This window comes from Triturus cristatus, chromosome 7 (genome assembly GCF_964204655.1).
Source record: "Triturus cristatus chromosome 7, aTriCri1.1, whole genome shotgun sequence".
NCBI lineage: Eukaryota > Metazoa > Chordata > Amphibia > Caudata > Salamandridae > Triturus > Triturus cristatus.
Genome location: NC_140590.1, coordinates 8,252,559 through 8,268,480, shown reverse-complemented (window position 1 = coordinate 8,268,480; position 15,922 = coordinate 8,252,559). Strand labels below are relative to the sequence as shown.

The window sequence follows — 15,922 nt, the reverse complement described above, 5'->3', positions numbered from 1 at the left end:
GCAGGGGTGATACCAGGAACAAGCAATCCAAAGATATCCCACAGCAGCAGGGGTGACGGTAGAGGTGATACCAGGAACAAGCAATCCAAAGATATCCCACAGCAGCAGGGGTGACTGTAGAGGTGATACCAGGAACAAGCAATCCAAAGATATCCCACAGCAGCAGGGGTGATACCAGGAACAAGCAATCCAAAGATATCCCACAGCAGCAGGGGTGATACCAGGAACAAGCAATCTAAAGATATCCCACAGCAGCAGGGGTGACGGTAGAGGTGATACCAGGAACAAGCAATCCAAAGATATCCCACAGCAGCAGGGGTGACGGTAGAGGTGATACCAGGAACAAGCAATCCAAAGATATCCCACAGCAGCAGGGGTGACGGTAGAGGTGATACCAGGAACAAGCAATCCAAAGATATCCCACAGCAGCAGGGGTGACGGTAGAGGTGATACTAAGAACAAGCAGTCCAAAAATATCCCACAGCAGCAGGGGTGATACCAGGAACAAGCAATCCAAAGATATCCCACAGCAGCAGGGGTGACGGTAGTGGTGATACCAGGAACAAGCAATCCAAAGATGTCCCACAGCAGCAGGGGTGACGGTAGAGGTGATACCAGGAACAAGCAATCCAAAGATGTCCCACAGCAGCAGGGGTGATACTAGGAACAAGCAATCCAAAGATATCCCACAGCAGCAGGGGTGACGGTAGAGGTGATACCAGGAACAAGCAATCCAAAGATATCCCACAGCAGCAGGGGTGACGGTAGAGGTGATACCAGGAACAAGCAATCCAAAGATATCCCACAGCAGCAGGGGTGACGGTAGAGGTGATACCAGGAACAAGCAATCCAAAGATATCCCACAGCAGCAGGGGTGACGGTAGAGGTGATACCAGGAACAAGCAATCCAAAGATATCCCACAGCAGCAGGGGTGACTGTAGAGGTGATACCAGGAACAAGCAATCCAAAGATATCCCACAGCAGCAGGGGTGATACCAGGAACAAGCAATCCAAAGATATCCCACAGCAGCAGGGGTGACGGTAGAGGTGATACCAGGAACAAGCAATCCAAAGATATCCCACAGCAGCAGGGGTGACGGTAGAGGTGATACCAGGAGTACATTCCATGAGAGAGAAAAACGCAGCACTTAACTTCATAGCAGACATCTCCTCCAGGGATGCCGGCCCACCAGCATCCTGGTCCTCCATACGTTCCTTCACCGAGCACTGCTGTGCGGATGTCCAAGCTAGAAAGGAAGCGCAGTGGGGATAGAAAAGTACTTAAACAGCTCTTATTCCACCCAAACTCACCACTAATGAGACATGCACAGTATGTTAATCCAGAAAGATTCCCTCTGCAAATCAAAATGGCTGCTTACCTGTAGGAGTAGCTTTTCAGCTTGAATACACATGCAATTTCCCCCCTCTCCCCCCTCCGACCTTCGCCATAAAATGAGTAAAAGCTTTGCAGTTGAAAACGGAGATGGTGAACATAAACCAAAAGAACCAAGGATGAGCACCAGATAAAATAATCTGAAGTCATGTCAGTATAGGAGGGACATAGTAACAAATGATTGATGACAATGTCCTCTTAAAAGGATAGTGGAGATTATTCCAGACCCAACCACTGAATGGCTGAATAAAGTACAGAATGTGACTCCAGAAAGGTTTCATGTTGCAAAACTACTTTCACAGGTAGGTAGCCATTTTATTCTTTGTGTTGTAGTTTTGTCTGCATAATGCATTGAAAACATTGCTTTGTTTATGCTGCCACAGGAGACCATCCTGACCTTCTGTGTCTTTGGCAGGTATCGTTGTAGCTCACTATTTGCAGAGTATCACACCCAACCTGGCTCTAGGAGGGGAGCTGGTCTATCATCGTCGGCCAGGAGAGGAAGGTACCGTCGTGTCCCTAGCGGGAAAGTATACAGGTATGCAGTCCTTAATCCTTTGACCTCCTAGCTTCTTTACATGGTTCTAGTGCTTATTCTCTCTGTCTTACTTTGAAGCGTTTTAACGAAAACTCTCCCATGCTCTCTGTTGTCCAAGTTCTCAGTTTCCATCCTGTCTTCCAGTTTACCAATCCCACTCTAGAAAAAACACTCTTCCCTCCCCATCCCAATGACCAGTCGATTTTCTCCTTTCAAACAGAAGCTGTTCTCTGTACTAGTTACAGGATACATTTCCCCGCTTTACCTCCTTCATCTTCTGCCAGTCCGCCTTCCTTTTTTACCTCGTGGAGGTGCCTGTCGCTCACGGTCAGTGCTTAATTTGAGCTGGTAGTTTTCGATGTGATTACCACACCTACGACACTCTGTCACATGGTGGCGCTGCTCATCTTATTTGATTGTACTCCTTCTTTATTCTATTTTAAAACCATAAAAGATACAGGGTTCTACATTTCATACATCTTGAGCACAGGCCAAGTTAATGTGAAGTACGGTATAATCTTACAATCCCACACATCTTGTTAAATGCCAGGCGCATATTTTGAAATTTGTTAAAATCAATTCTAAAAGTGACCTCACTTATAAATAGTAGTACTATAATGCCCATTCAATTTTAGAACAATAGAAGTGCTAATGCATCAATCACTTTCTCCACTTTCGGATAAAACATTACTTGTGGGTACGCAAAACTGAACACCCGTTGAATTTAGGAACAATATTGTGCAAAGTCATTCGTACAGATAGTAAAGTGCAAATGCCGGATCACATTATCCACTTTCAGATATAGGAACGAGAGACTACGTAAAACGTACAATACTAAAATCAATAAGTAAAATGGTCATTAATATGATAACATGTCAGTCCTTTTCTCTTGTGGTGTTAATTTATGGCAAATAAGTATCTACTAGGGCTAAAAAAAAACAATTCTGGGATGTATCAATTTTTTAAATTCTTATTGCTCCTAAATATGACCTGATACCCATGTTACGACAGATCGGTTTTATCCATTTTTTCCGAAGGATGGCATACTCTAGGCGAAAGAATAATATATGGGGATCATTTTCTACCACTTTTTGTGTACATAAGGCGCAGATAGCCTCTCTGCATGACCACTTGGATGTATTGAATTTGATCGGAACTTCTTGTGCAAGGACTTGGCTAGTTGGGGTTGTACTTCAAACGAGGGGACTAGTTTTATAGCTGGAAACTGCGTGATCAACCTTCCTGCCTTTGAACTATCGTCCATGCTTCCTGGGATTACACACTTTTGCATAGATCGCCATCTGGTGTTGGGCCCGGATGTTTGCAGTTTGTTTTTCCTCTTGGAAAGTCTTTGGAAGTCACGAGGTCGGTGACTCCTCCCTTGGTTCGTATTGCGCATGGGCTTCGGCTCCATCCGCAGATTGTTTTTTTCCGCCATCGGGCTCGGATGTAATACTTCGCGCTCCGGTTCCGAACTTTTCCAGTTCAACGATCGACACAAAATCCTTGTTCATCGGGATTCTTCAGATACAAATCATCTTAATCACCTTCTCTTCGACACTTCTTCGATTCCAGTCGTCGTCGGCGGCCTTCGGGCCTATCCCGGCTCCGGTCTCGGCTGATGATAAGAACTCCTTTCAAGAAGTGCCCTCGATGTGGGTCCAAATTCCCCCACACCGATCTTCATGAGGTGTGCAACCTCTGCCTCTCCCCTGAACATGAGGCTCGGGACTGTCCCACCTGCAAGTCTTTTGGATCGAAAAAGACTATTCGAGATCGAAGGGCCAGACGCAACATGGCGCACTCCTCGACCTCCGCTCCAGTCGACATCTTCGGGGACGACGTCGAAGCTCCGGGACAGCAGCACACCGAAGAAGACTACCTCGTCAGTGCTTCCGAAGCCAACGACTCAGATGTGGAGGACATCACCCCGGCACAGAGGGTCGTGAGTACTATACCCCCTCCCACACCCGCGCCGACACCCAAAAAGGCTTTGGTCACGCCTTCGCCTCCGAGGCTAGGCAAGACCAAGGACACTGCTTCTAACACCCCACCTTCGGGCCCGGTAAAGAAGCCTAATAAGCCTTCCGGCAGCTCGGGCTCAAGCCAGCCTACCAGCGGTGCCGAAAAACACCCTTCGGCACCGAAGAAAAAATCGGCCTCCACACCGAGCTCAGCACCAAAGCCCTCGGTGTCCAAACCCGGCCTCTCGGTGCCGACCAAACATCATAAGGCCCTCGGTGCCGACGCCTCTCTCGGCACCGAACAAAAAATCAGAACACGGCACAGACAAGCCTAGAAAGCCGTCGGCCCCGAAAACCTCGGCGCCGACCGAACAACCAGTGTCGCAAGAACTATTCACACCGGATCCTTTGCAAAAGACACTTACCAAGGATCCAAAAACTGGACATTTGACACTGTCTTCAAAAAAGAGACATTTGGACAAACCAGCTCCACCTCCACCTCCAAAGAGGAAGGACTGTGCTACCTCCCCTTTCAGAGTGCCTTCCCCACCTCCTCCACCTCCGCCCCCTCCATCTTCTCCACCCCTGCCTCATTGCTCTCCGAACCCGTCTCCAGACCATGATGATCAAGGGGACCCATACTACGATCCAGCAGATGTGCCACAAGACCCCACCCCAACTGGATCCCCAGACCCATGGGATGATTATAACAATCCAGACATCCCAGATGTCCCACAGGATGACCTTTATTCATCCAGGCCATCCCCACCAGAAGACTCGTTAGGTTTTCACCACCTACTCCAGAGGGCGGCACATTATCACGGGGTAGAGCTACATACTGACCCAGTAGAGGAAGATTTCCTCCTAGACACCTTCGATACTGCACATAGGTCTACGGCTATACTACCTATGCTAAAAGGGGTCATAAAACATGCGCCAGAGGTTTTTAAAGACCCAGTCAGGGTTAGGGTCCTAAACCCACGCATAGAGAAAAAATATAAAGCCGCCCCCACAGATCCTGCCACATTAAAGGCCCTGCACCACTGGATTCCTTAGTGGTATCTACAGCTAGGAAGAGATCAAATTCTCAGGCGAAGCACCACCACCTGACAGAGTCCAAGCTCCTAGACGCGTCAGGAAAACGCACTGCATCACAGGCTGCCAATATATGGCGTATCGCCAACACTCAAGCACTATTGGCCAGATACGACAGAGCGCATTATGAGCTAGAAACCATCATGCACCATCTCCCTGAAAAATACAGGAATAGGGCTAATGAATTGATTCAAGAGGGAAAAACCATAACTAATACCTCTATACGCTGTGCCCTAGACGCGGCAGACACAGCCTCCAGGGCCATAAACACCAGTGTCCTCCTCCGTCGCCACGCCTGGCTAAGTGTTTCAGGCTTCAAACCTGAGGTACAAGCCTCCATATTAAACCACCCATTTGATCAACAACATTTATTTGGTCCAAAGGTTGATGAGGCCCTCGAAGATGAAGAAAGACACTGATACGGCGAAATCTATGGGAGCCCTACAGTCACACACTCCTAGGCGCTCCTTTCGCCGCTCTTCCTTTCGGGGCACGGGCAGAGGCTACTCCTCAGATAGCGCCTCCACGTCCTACAAATCCCCTCCTCAGTCCACCTTCACAAGGGGTTATCAAAGAGGCGGCTATAGAGGCAATAATAATAAAGGCAGAGGCAAAACAAGTACTGCCCGCTCTGCCACACCGCCTACCCAATGACTTTCCCCCACTCCCTCCAGACCATCCCACTCCGGTCGGGGGCAGACTACAAAATTTCCTTCACGTCTGGGAGACCATCACCTCAGACAGATGGGTGACCCAAATTATTCATTCAGGGTACTGCCTAGAATTAACATCTACCCCCCCCAAACATTCCACCCAGGCAACGCCCAATGTCACAAGAACATGCCACGTTACTAAAACAGGAGGTAATCTCTCTCGTGCAAAAACAAGCCATAGAGCAAGTCCCCGCCAATCAGCAAAATTTAGGGGTCTACTCCCTGTACTTTCTGATACCAAAAAGAGACGTGACTCTACGACCTATTCTAGATCTCAGGCCTGTAAACACTTACATACATTCAGACCATTTTCACATGGTAACCCTTCAACAGGTTCTTCCACTCCTCTCCCAGAACGACTTTCTCACCACACTGGACTTGAAAGACGCATACTTTCACTTTCCAGTACACCATGCTCACAGAAAGTACCTCAGATTTGTAGTGGACAGACAACACTACCAGTTCAAAGTGCTCCCGTTCGGGGTCACAACAGCACCAAGGGTATTCACCAAGTGCCTAGCAGTAGTGGCGGCACACCTCAGAAGACAGCACATTCACGTCTTCCCATATTTGGACGACTGGCTAATAAAAGCCACGTCCTACAACCAATGTGTACACTACACCGCCACTACAATCCAACTACTTCACCAGCTAGGTTTCACTGTGAACCACCAAAAGTCCCACCTGATACCATCACACACAAAGCAATACCTCGGTGTCACCATAAACACCTCAAAAGCCATAGCCTATCCCATCCTGCCAGGATTGCAAGCATCCAGGCTCTGCGTCAAAAATTGATGCTTCAACACTCTCTTCCAGCAAGAGTGTTTATGCAACTGATAGGGATGATGGCCTCTTGCATTTTCATAGTGCCTCACGCAAGACTCCAGATGCGTCCACTCCAGGAGTGCTTAGCGCGCCAATGGAACCAGGCCCAGGGGCAACTGACAGATCTGGTGTTGGTAGACGGTCGCACCCATCGCTCTCTGCAGTGGTGGAACACCACAAATCTTTCCAGAGGTCGACCGTTCCTGGACCCGGTTCCACAAATAATCCTAACAGACGCATCGCTCTCCGGCTGGGGAGCTCGTCTGTTACACCTCACAGCACAAGGCACATGGACGCCGCAACAGAAGTTACTCCACATCAACCATCTGGAGTTACTGGCAATCTTTCTGGCCCTAAAATCCTTTCAGACGCAGATTTTAGGCAAGGCAGTCCTCATTCACACAGACAACATGACTGCCATGTACTACATTCAAAAACAGGGGGCACACACTCTCCACAGCTCTCTCAGCTAGCACAGAGCATATGGAGATGGGCAATTCCGCACAACCTTTCTCCTAGCCCAACATGTCCCAGGAGTCCAAAACACCATGGCAGATCTGTTCAGCAGACAAACGCAACAGATCCACGAATGGGAACTTCACCCACAGGTTCTTCACCCGTTCTTTCAGAAGTGGGGGCATCGTCAGATAGACCTCTTCGCCACCCACGAAAACAAAAAATGCCCAAGCTTCACCGCCAGATACCCACACCCATTGTCCAAAGGCAATGCGATATAGATGAACTGGTCAGGCAGATTTGCGTACGCCTTTCCACCTCTCCCACTCATTCCATTAGTGGTACGAAAGCTACAACAGCACTCCCTCACACTCATTCTGGTAGCTCCAACATGGGCCAGACAACCGTGGTACACCACACTGCTGGAACTCTCGGTAGTACCACACCAAAAGTTACAACTCTCACCATGCCTCCTAACCCAGAACCATGGAGAGATCAGACACCCGGACCCAGCTCAGCTCAACCTTGCGATCTGGCTCCTAAGTGTGAGAAAGTGCCATCTTTCTTGCATGGTGTGCCCCCACTTTTTGCTAAATTGCTGAATGTACTTTTACTGAGTGTACCCTGGACTCCTGCCAACCAGGTGCCCAGGGCCTATGTTCCTTCCTTAAACCACACAAACTCCAAATTGGCAAACCCTGGCCACATGTCAGCCCCTAGTAAATGGTACCCTAGGTACCAAGGGCCTTGTGACCAGGGAAGGCCTCTGAGGGCTGCAGCACTCATTGTGCCACCCTTAGGGGCCCTGTACCCTTACACACACACTGCCCTTGCAGGCTGAGTGTCTGGGTGCAGGACAAAACAAAGAGTCGACATGGCACACATCTCTGTGTGCCATGCCCATCACCTACACTGCCAAGGCATATATCAGCCACCCCTCTGGCTGGGTGCCTTATGCCCATGGTGTGGGCACAGGAGCAGGAGCCCTGTGCCCCTACAGTACCCAGGTCCATTCCTGGGCACTGTAAGTGCAGTGCTGCCATTTAAGAGTACATGGTGCTGAGAGCTCGTCAAACACGAGCTCCACAGCACCATAATGGCAACACTAAAAACTGGGAAGTTTGGTATCAAACTTCTCAGCACATTAAACCCACCCTGATGCCAGTGTGGGATTTAATGTACCAAGCACCCCAGAGGGCATCTTAGAGATGCCCCCTTACAACTAACCTACAATCCACGTCTGCTCTGAGGCGGCCCAGGCTGCCACATAGCAGACACGTTGCTGGACCCCTGGGTGGGAGAGCCCCTGCTCTCCCGGGCCTGCAACAATGCACATCCTTGGTGAGGTGATAAATCTCCTCCCCCAGGATGAGCAAAGGGAAGCTTCAAAGGCATGCCGCCTCTTGGAGTTTCCCCAGGCCACTGCAGCCCCCCACTCTGGCGGGAAGCTTGGCCGGAAACCCCATACAAGGATAGGGGATGTGCCAGCCTGCCCACCCCACCCCTCAGGTGGGGAGGCGAGGTGAAGCACATCTCCGGGCTCTCGCCATCTTGAAGATGGGAGGCCCTACACTATCAGGATTAGGCTACTGCCCCCCTCCCACAGGAGAGAGGCAGGATAGGGAGTGTACCCACCCCAGGACAAGGACCCATTGGTCCCTGGCCTTCACCTACCTGTAACGCCCCTAAATCTAGTATTTAGGGGCACCCTGAACCTTCCTTCCCCAGATTCCAGATTCAAAAAACTACAAGAAGAGCAAGAAGAACAAAGACCTGCCCTGCAGCTGCTAAAAAGGGAATAAGACACCAACTGCTTTGGCCCCAGCCCTACCGGCCTGTCGACTCCCGAACCTGCACCAGCGCGGCATCTCTCGTGGCCAGCAACCTCACCAACCCCGGAGGACCTGGCTACCTTTTGGCTCTAAGCCCCTGGGACTCCCATGAGTAGAGGCTCTACTCAGAAACCCATTTCTAACCCCTGGCAGCAGCCCGGAACCGCGAACCCAGCACACTCTGCACCAGCCAAGCCTGGCCAGTGCCGGAGTGGACAAAGACCCTGAGGACGACCCCACGGCGACTGTGACCCCGAGTCCGGCACCCAGGGACCCCCCCTCGACATTCCGGAAGAAGCCTGCAGCCTCGGAACAAGGTGCCCCCCCAACCGCGATCATCAGAGGGTAAGATTTCCCGACACCAAAAGGCACCCCTGCACGCGGCGCCCTGCGGCCCCCTGTGCCCAATCCCGGGGTACCCACCTAACCTACAACTACCCAACTTACCTCTTGAAGTGGTGGTGGCACATGAAGCATCCTCGTCCCCGAGCTTGCAGCCTTTTTCCTAACCGGAACATTCCCATTGATTTCCATTGAGCGCCCGACGGCTCAAAAGCACCCTGCACCCAGCCGCCCGAGTAGCCCTGGCAGTGCAATCTCTACACTAGTCTACTTCCCCACTTGCCCTGAGTGAGTGACCAGGAGCCCAGCTCCCACAGCCGCGTGGCCTGCTAGTCAGCAGCCACCAAACCAGGCCCCCCTATTCCTCATAGGCTAACATTGGGCCTAACTCTCTCTGCACCCGGCTGCCCTAGAGCCGCTGAGGGTGAACTAACTGTGCCTATCTGACCTTGGGGGACCCCTGAGTCTATGCCCAGAACCTCACCTTTGCCAGTCGAGAACTTACCTGAAAACCGCTAACTCTATTTTCTACATAGGGTAACATTGACTGGCTTTTTCTTGAAATTTCGTCTAAGTGTGGACTTTTCAAATCTTCAAATATTCACTAAAAATCAGCCGAGCGACAAAAACACAAAAACTCACCTGTTCTCAGGTGGGCTCACAGTGCTGGATCTTGGTGCCCAGCACTGGCTCTGAAGAATACTCGCATCTATACTTCTCTTCCAGGGGATCCTCATCAATAGTCATAAGCATTAGAATATTCCCGCTCATGTGCGGGATCCCGGAAACAGTATATTATATGTGCCCCACATATATATATCCATACATATATACCTATATGTATACACAAGCAATTGCAGCCCCTAAACCCTAGAGCTGAACCATGCTGTAAGTAATTTCCACTACACATAAGAAAATAGCATTATAAACATGAGAAACAACATTATAACTTGTTTGGAAACTGTTTTAATGCTTAGAAAACAGCAGAAATTCTTAGAAAACACTGAAAGCATAGGAAGCTCCCAGGCTGCATTGCAAATACCCAGTCTAAAAAGACTGAAAAGCTAACTCATAGCTGCATAGCAAAAAACTGACACCGTGCCTTTAAGGCACACCTGACCCCCACCTTCCCATCATGCCTCAGGGGTGGCAGTTAGGTCAGTTGTTCTTTCCGGCTCCTTCTGGAAGGATCCTGGCAGCAGAGCTCCACTTTTTTCTGAGTTTGTCAGAAAATTTTGTCTGTTTTTCAACTGTTTTTTCCCTTACTTCGACGTTTTACATCTAAGTCAGTAAGAGGCTGCCTTTTTTAGGCATTTTTGGGCATTTTTTCCATCTTAAAATGCCTTCTCTTTTCGATCCTTGCCCTGACTGTGGCAAGAAGAAGGCCAGGACTGACTCTCATAGGGTCTGTATCCTGTGTCTACCGGAGGATCATGATTCCAAGACATGTACTCACTGCCAGAGCCTGTCCAAAAGAACTTTGAAGGACAGAGAGCGAATTCGCGTTTATGGCCTGGCACAACCATCCAGAGGCCGATCTCCGGTGAGGAAGGGCTCCAAGAGGCATAGAGATTCATCTAGAAGCAAGTCCTCTCGTCCTTCCGCCTCAGCGTCGGGCTCGGCGCTGAGAAAAGATGTTCCGGTAGGTCGTGTTTCGAAAAAGATGTCACGATCCGTCCACGGTCCAGTACTCCTCAGGATTCGAGCGATGCCATATGGGATCCACCTCTTGATATCCCCAACTCCTGCACTAAAGGCACGGAGGTATAGAGCGATCAAGTGAGGGAAGGGAAGGAAGGGAACAGCGGGGAGTAGAACCTGTAACGAAAAAATACACAAAGCAATACCTATATCTCTGTAATGCTACTCTCATTCCTTCTCGCTAACCTCAGACCCATTCTGTGGGCTAACCCTCTGGAAAGACACCGCCTTTCCGCCTATGCCAACATTAGATTACTATCACACATCTTATTTCTTTTCATGAAAGCATAGGTATATTCTGAGGATATAGTTTGAACCTGAGCGTTAACAAGCAGTCCACAACATGAGGAAATAGCAGAGGCAAGAGTTTAAACGTTATTACCTAATACACCTTCTCTCGTCCGGAAAGAGGGCCCCCTCTATCCGTTCCTTTAGAGACTCAACATGACAAAATACTAAATCTGAACTGCTCCCTGTACTGACCAGAGAGTAAGTTACGAAGTCTCGTAGTGGGTAGTACCTCACTGGTGTCAAAAGTCTCGCCACCCCACCTTTCCTTTCGAAATTCCTATTTACTGCCGGAAACAAAGGGAATCGTGGGAGAGTAAGGTGTAAGGTGTGGGTCTGCAAAGTACGACTTTAAACACCTCTAACACTCACCCTAGCGCTATGGAAACAAGAAAAACTAAACACTAGGAATCCTGTTACCCGCTCACTGGCACGGTAACTTTAAGCAACTTAGACTCCAGCTGCTCGTTCTTGGGCCCGGGACGGACTCTTAGGGTCTGACTCGGTTCTCTCCTGTCCAGGAGAATGTTGCACTTATCTGTACTCTGGGAGCCTCCTCCGAACTGCGTCTTCCTTCGACGGAGGACCCGCGGCCCTGTCACCGACTCGCTCGTTTCTTCTGTTTCGTCTTCTCCGGGATAACGCGAAGACGAGGACGCTTCTCCCACTGGCTCAACGACGGACGTGCTTCCTTGAATTACGCACAGCGTCCATGGGGCGTCTCTTCGGTTTTGTAGGCGTGACTCCTCCCCTCCCGCACCGGGGGCAGGCTGGGACTTGTAGGCAATGCAGGCGCGCGATTCCAGCGCTTGTGCTCTCGGCTTCCTGACAGTAGGTCCCCCTGCCCAGCGCCTCCTAGAACCGGGCTTGTCAGGGTGCCGTAGATAGAAAGACCTAATCCTGGCCGGGGCATGGACGTCACGACACTGCACCCACGAATCCTCTTCAGCAGTGTATCCGGCCCAGGAGACCAGGAACCAAAGACTCCCACCTCGGAATTTGGCATCCAATATGCGCCGTACCTCGTACTCCTGACCTTCTGCAGAGATCGCCGGAGGAGCTTTCTTTACCCCCCCTTTTGCCGGCTTCAGGAGATTGCAGTGGAATACTGGGTGGATCCGAAGAGAGCCTGGAAGGCGCAATTTGTAAGCCACCGGGTTAATCCGTTTTATCACTTGATATGGACCGATATATCGGGGGTGGAAAACACTCCTCAGTTTGAAACGGATATTCTTAGTGGATAACCATACCATGTCTCCTTCCTGATACTGAGGTCCTGCCACACGATGTTTGTCTGCCCATTTTTTGTATGTCAGTTTCGCTTTTCCCAACTGCTTCCGTACTAGCACGTGTCCTTCGCGCAACAACCTTATTCGGTCGTGAACCGATGGTTGATTACTCGCCCCTCTGGGCACGATTATGGGTAGGACGTTGGCGTGGAAGCCGTAATTGGCTGAAAAGGGAGATGTTCCTATGGAACTGTGCGTTGTGTTGTTATAGGACAGTTCGGCCATCCACAGCAAGGAAACCCAAGAGTCCTGTGCCTCCTTAGCATAGCATCTCAGATATTTCTTTAATGTTTGATTAAGTCGTTCCGTTTGCCCGTCTGTCTGTGGGTGGAAGCTTGTGGAAACTGCTGAGTCTATGCGCAGGGAATGGCACCATCCTTTCCAGAAACTGGCGATGAACTGAGGGCCTCTGTCGGACACTATGACTCGCGGGACGCCGTGAATCCGCACCACATGCTGCAACAATAACTGGGCTGTTTGACTAGCCGTGGGTAAGTTTTTGCACGGGATGAAATGCCCCATCTTGGTCAGGCTATCTACCACCACCAGGATGGCTGAGCACCCTTGATCCACCGGGAGTCCTGTTACAAAATCCATGCTAATGTTCTGCCACGGTGAACGTGGCGTGGGCATGGGACAGAGCAGTCCCCTAGCTGAGGCGCTGTTCGATTTCCCTCGGGCGCAGTCCTCACATCGGGATACCCATTCCGTGACGTCTGAGACCATCGAATCCCACCAAAACGATCTTTTCATCAAAAGGATGGTCTTCTGAACGCCCTGATGTCCTGCTAACAGCGATTTATGACACCACTCAAAGGCCTTTTTCTGAAGAGACCGCGAGGGTACAAACAGACCATTCTGTTGAAAAGGCAGACCCTGCCGGATCAGCCGATCCGGTCTTTGTTCAGCCCATCGGCCCCAGGCCTCGGGGCTCTTGTAGTTTCGTATGTCATCCAGATAATTCTCTGCCTTGATGGTGCAGAGGACCTTGGCTGGAGGTATGATTGCCTCTTCGGGTGCCTCCAAGGCCCCTTCTGTGGTCCACACCCTAGATAGCGAATCCGCTTTCCGGTTATCCACCCCCGGTCTGAAGGTGATAACAAAGTTGTACTCCTCAAAAAAAAGCATCCACCTCATCTGTCGGGGAGACAGGTGTCTCGCAGCCTTTAGGTATTGTAAATTCCGATGATCGGAATATACGGTGACCGGAAATCTGGCACCCCACAAATAGGGACGCCACTCCTGAAAAGCCTTCTTAATGGACAACAACTCCTTTTCGGCTATATTATAGTTCTTTTCCGCGGGGAGCAATTTCCTGGATAGGTAGGCTACCGGGTGCAGCTGCCCAGTGTCTTTGTCTCTCTGGGAGAGAATGGCCCCAATGGCCTCATTGGAGGCATCGGCTTCCACTATGAATGGGGTATCGAGCTGAGGGTGACGCAACACCGGAGCCGTAGTAAATGCTCCCTTGAGATACCCGAAAGCCTGGTCTGCTTCGGGGGTCCGAACAAACGGCACTCCTTTTCTGAGTAGCCGGGTAATCGGGAGGGCAATACTGGAAAACCCATGAATGAAGCGTCTATAGTAATTAGCGAAGCCCAGGAAACACTGGACTTCCCTCACATTACCTGGCACTGGCCACTCCTGCACCGCTTGGATTTTCCGTTCTGCCATACACATACCCTCAGGACGCAGTATAACTCCCAAGAACTCGACTTCCGACACCCCAAACTCGCATTTACTCAGCTTGCAAAACAGCCTATGTTTCCTCAAAACCTGTAACACTTGTTTCACGTGTTCCTGATGACAGCTCTTGGCCTCTGAGTAAACCAAGATATCGTCTATGTACACTATAACAGTTCTGCCTATGTACTCTCGCAAGACGTCATTTAGAAAGTACTGGAAAGCCGCCGGGGCGTTACACAACCCGAACGGCATCACCAGGTACTCAAAAAGCCCATACCGGGTTTTAAACGCCGTCTTCCACTCATCCCCTTTGCGAATGCGCACCAAGTGATAAGCCCCCCTGAGATCTAGTCGGGTATATATCTTGGCCTCACGCACTTGATCCAACAAGACGGGGATGAGTGGCAACGGGTATCTGTTGCGAACGGTGTTCTTGTTCAGCATGCGATAATCACAGCAGGCTCTCAATTCCCCATTCGCCTTATTTATGAAAAATAACGGTGACGCCGCCGGGGACCGGGAAGGACGAATAAACCCTATCTCTAGGAAGTGATCCAGGTAATCTCTGAGGTGTTTCGTCTCAGGTTCCGAGAGAGCATACACCCGACAGGTGGGCATGCTGGCTCCCTCCACCAGATCTATCTGGCAATCATAAGATCTATGAGGTGGAAGTGATTCGGCCTGAGATTTGCTGAAAACATCAGCGTAAGTAGCGTATTCCCTAGGTAGACTCACTTCTTTTTCTGCTGCTGTAGCGGCGACAAAAGGGCAAGCTAAAGCAGCAGCCCCGGAGTCCTTCCCCTGAATGCAAAGGTCGTTACAGAATTCTGACCTGAAGAACACTGTCTTCTCTTTCCAGTCTATCGTTGGGTTATGAAGACAGAACCACGGCATACCCAGGATCACCTCATACTGAGGAGCCTCAATAATGTTTAAGGCTACGGTTTCGACGTGTCTCCCTTCTTCCGTTCTGGTTGTTAGGATTAGGTCCTCTGTTTGTTCAATGAGTAAACCTGAAGTAAGCGGCTTTCCGTCTACCGCCAATACTTCTTCTGGAATCTCCCTAGCCACCTTAGTAATACCCAACTGATCCACCAACCCGGAATGTATGAAATTACCAGTCGCTCCTGAGTCCAACATGGCTTTCACCTGAGAAAGGCTACGGCCGTTGTCCAACCACATAACCAACTCTATGTGTCTTTCGGTTTGTCCCTGTTGCGTGGTAGCCAACGAAGGGATTCTCCAGGGTTTGCCCTCCGACATCTCTGGAGCTTCCTCGGCCGCGGAGCCCCCTTCAGGACTGGTGACTACTGCTATATTTTTTCTATAGCGATTGTTTCCCCCTGGTTTCTTGGGCCTAGCCGGGCATTCTCGAACATAATGTCCTTTCTTCCCGCAATACATACAGAGCCCCTGAGTTCTCCTGCTCTCTCTTTCCGTACGAGACAATGAGGCACGAATGGCACCCACCTCCATGGGTTCTGGTGCCAGGTCGGTACCTGCCGTCTCTTTCTTGCCTTTTTCTCCCCTAAACCTATCTCCACCTCTATCTGATATGCGCCCATCTAACCTTAGAGCCAAGCTGACCAGAGCGGCACATTTACGAGGTTGAGGGTCTATGCGGGCTATGACGTCTTTTAACTCATTACAAAGCCCTTGGTAGAAGAGTGACATCCTTTTTTCTTCAGGCCAATCGGCTTCTGCCACCAGCCGATTGAATGAGGTCAAGTACGTCACCAATTCATTCCGTCCCTGTCTTAGTTCTAACAGCTCCCTGTCTGCACTGAATGTCGTCG

General features: G+C 50.3%; 1 protein-coding gene across 1 annotated transcript in view; it reads left to right on the top strand.

The window, feature by feature from the left end:
• The window catches only part of TOMM40 (translocase of outer mitochondrial membrane 40), a 306,671-nt gene that overhangs the window by 117,253 nt on the left and 173,496 nt on the right, over window positions 1–15,922 (top strand). Inside the window, exon 7 of the mRNA XM_085615475.1 lies at window positions 1,810–1,932. Within this exon, the coding sequence (XP_085471601.1) occupies window positions 1,810–1,932 (123 nt within the window). The remainder of the gene's footprint in view (window positions 1–1,809; window positions 1,933–15,922) is intronic.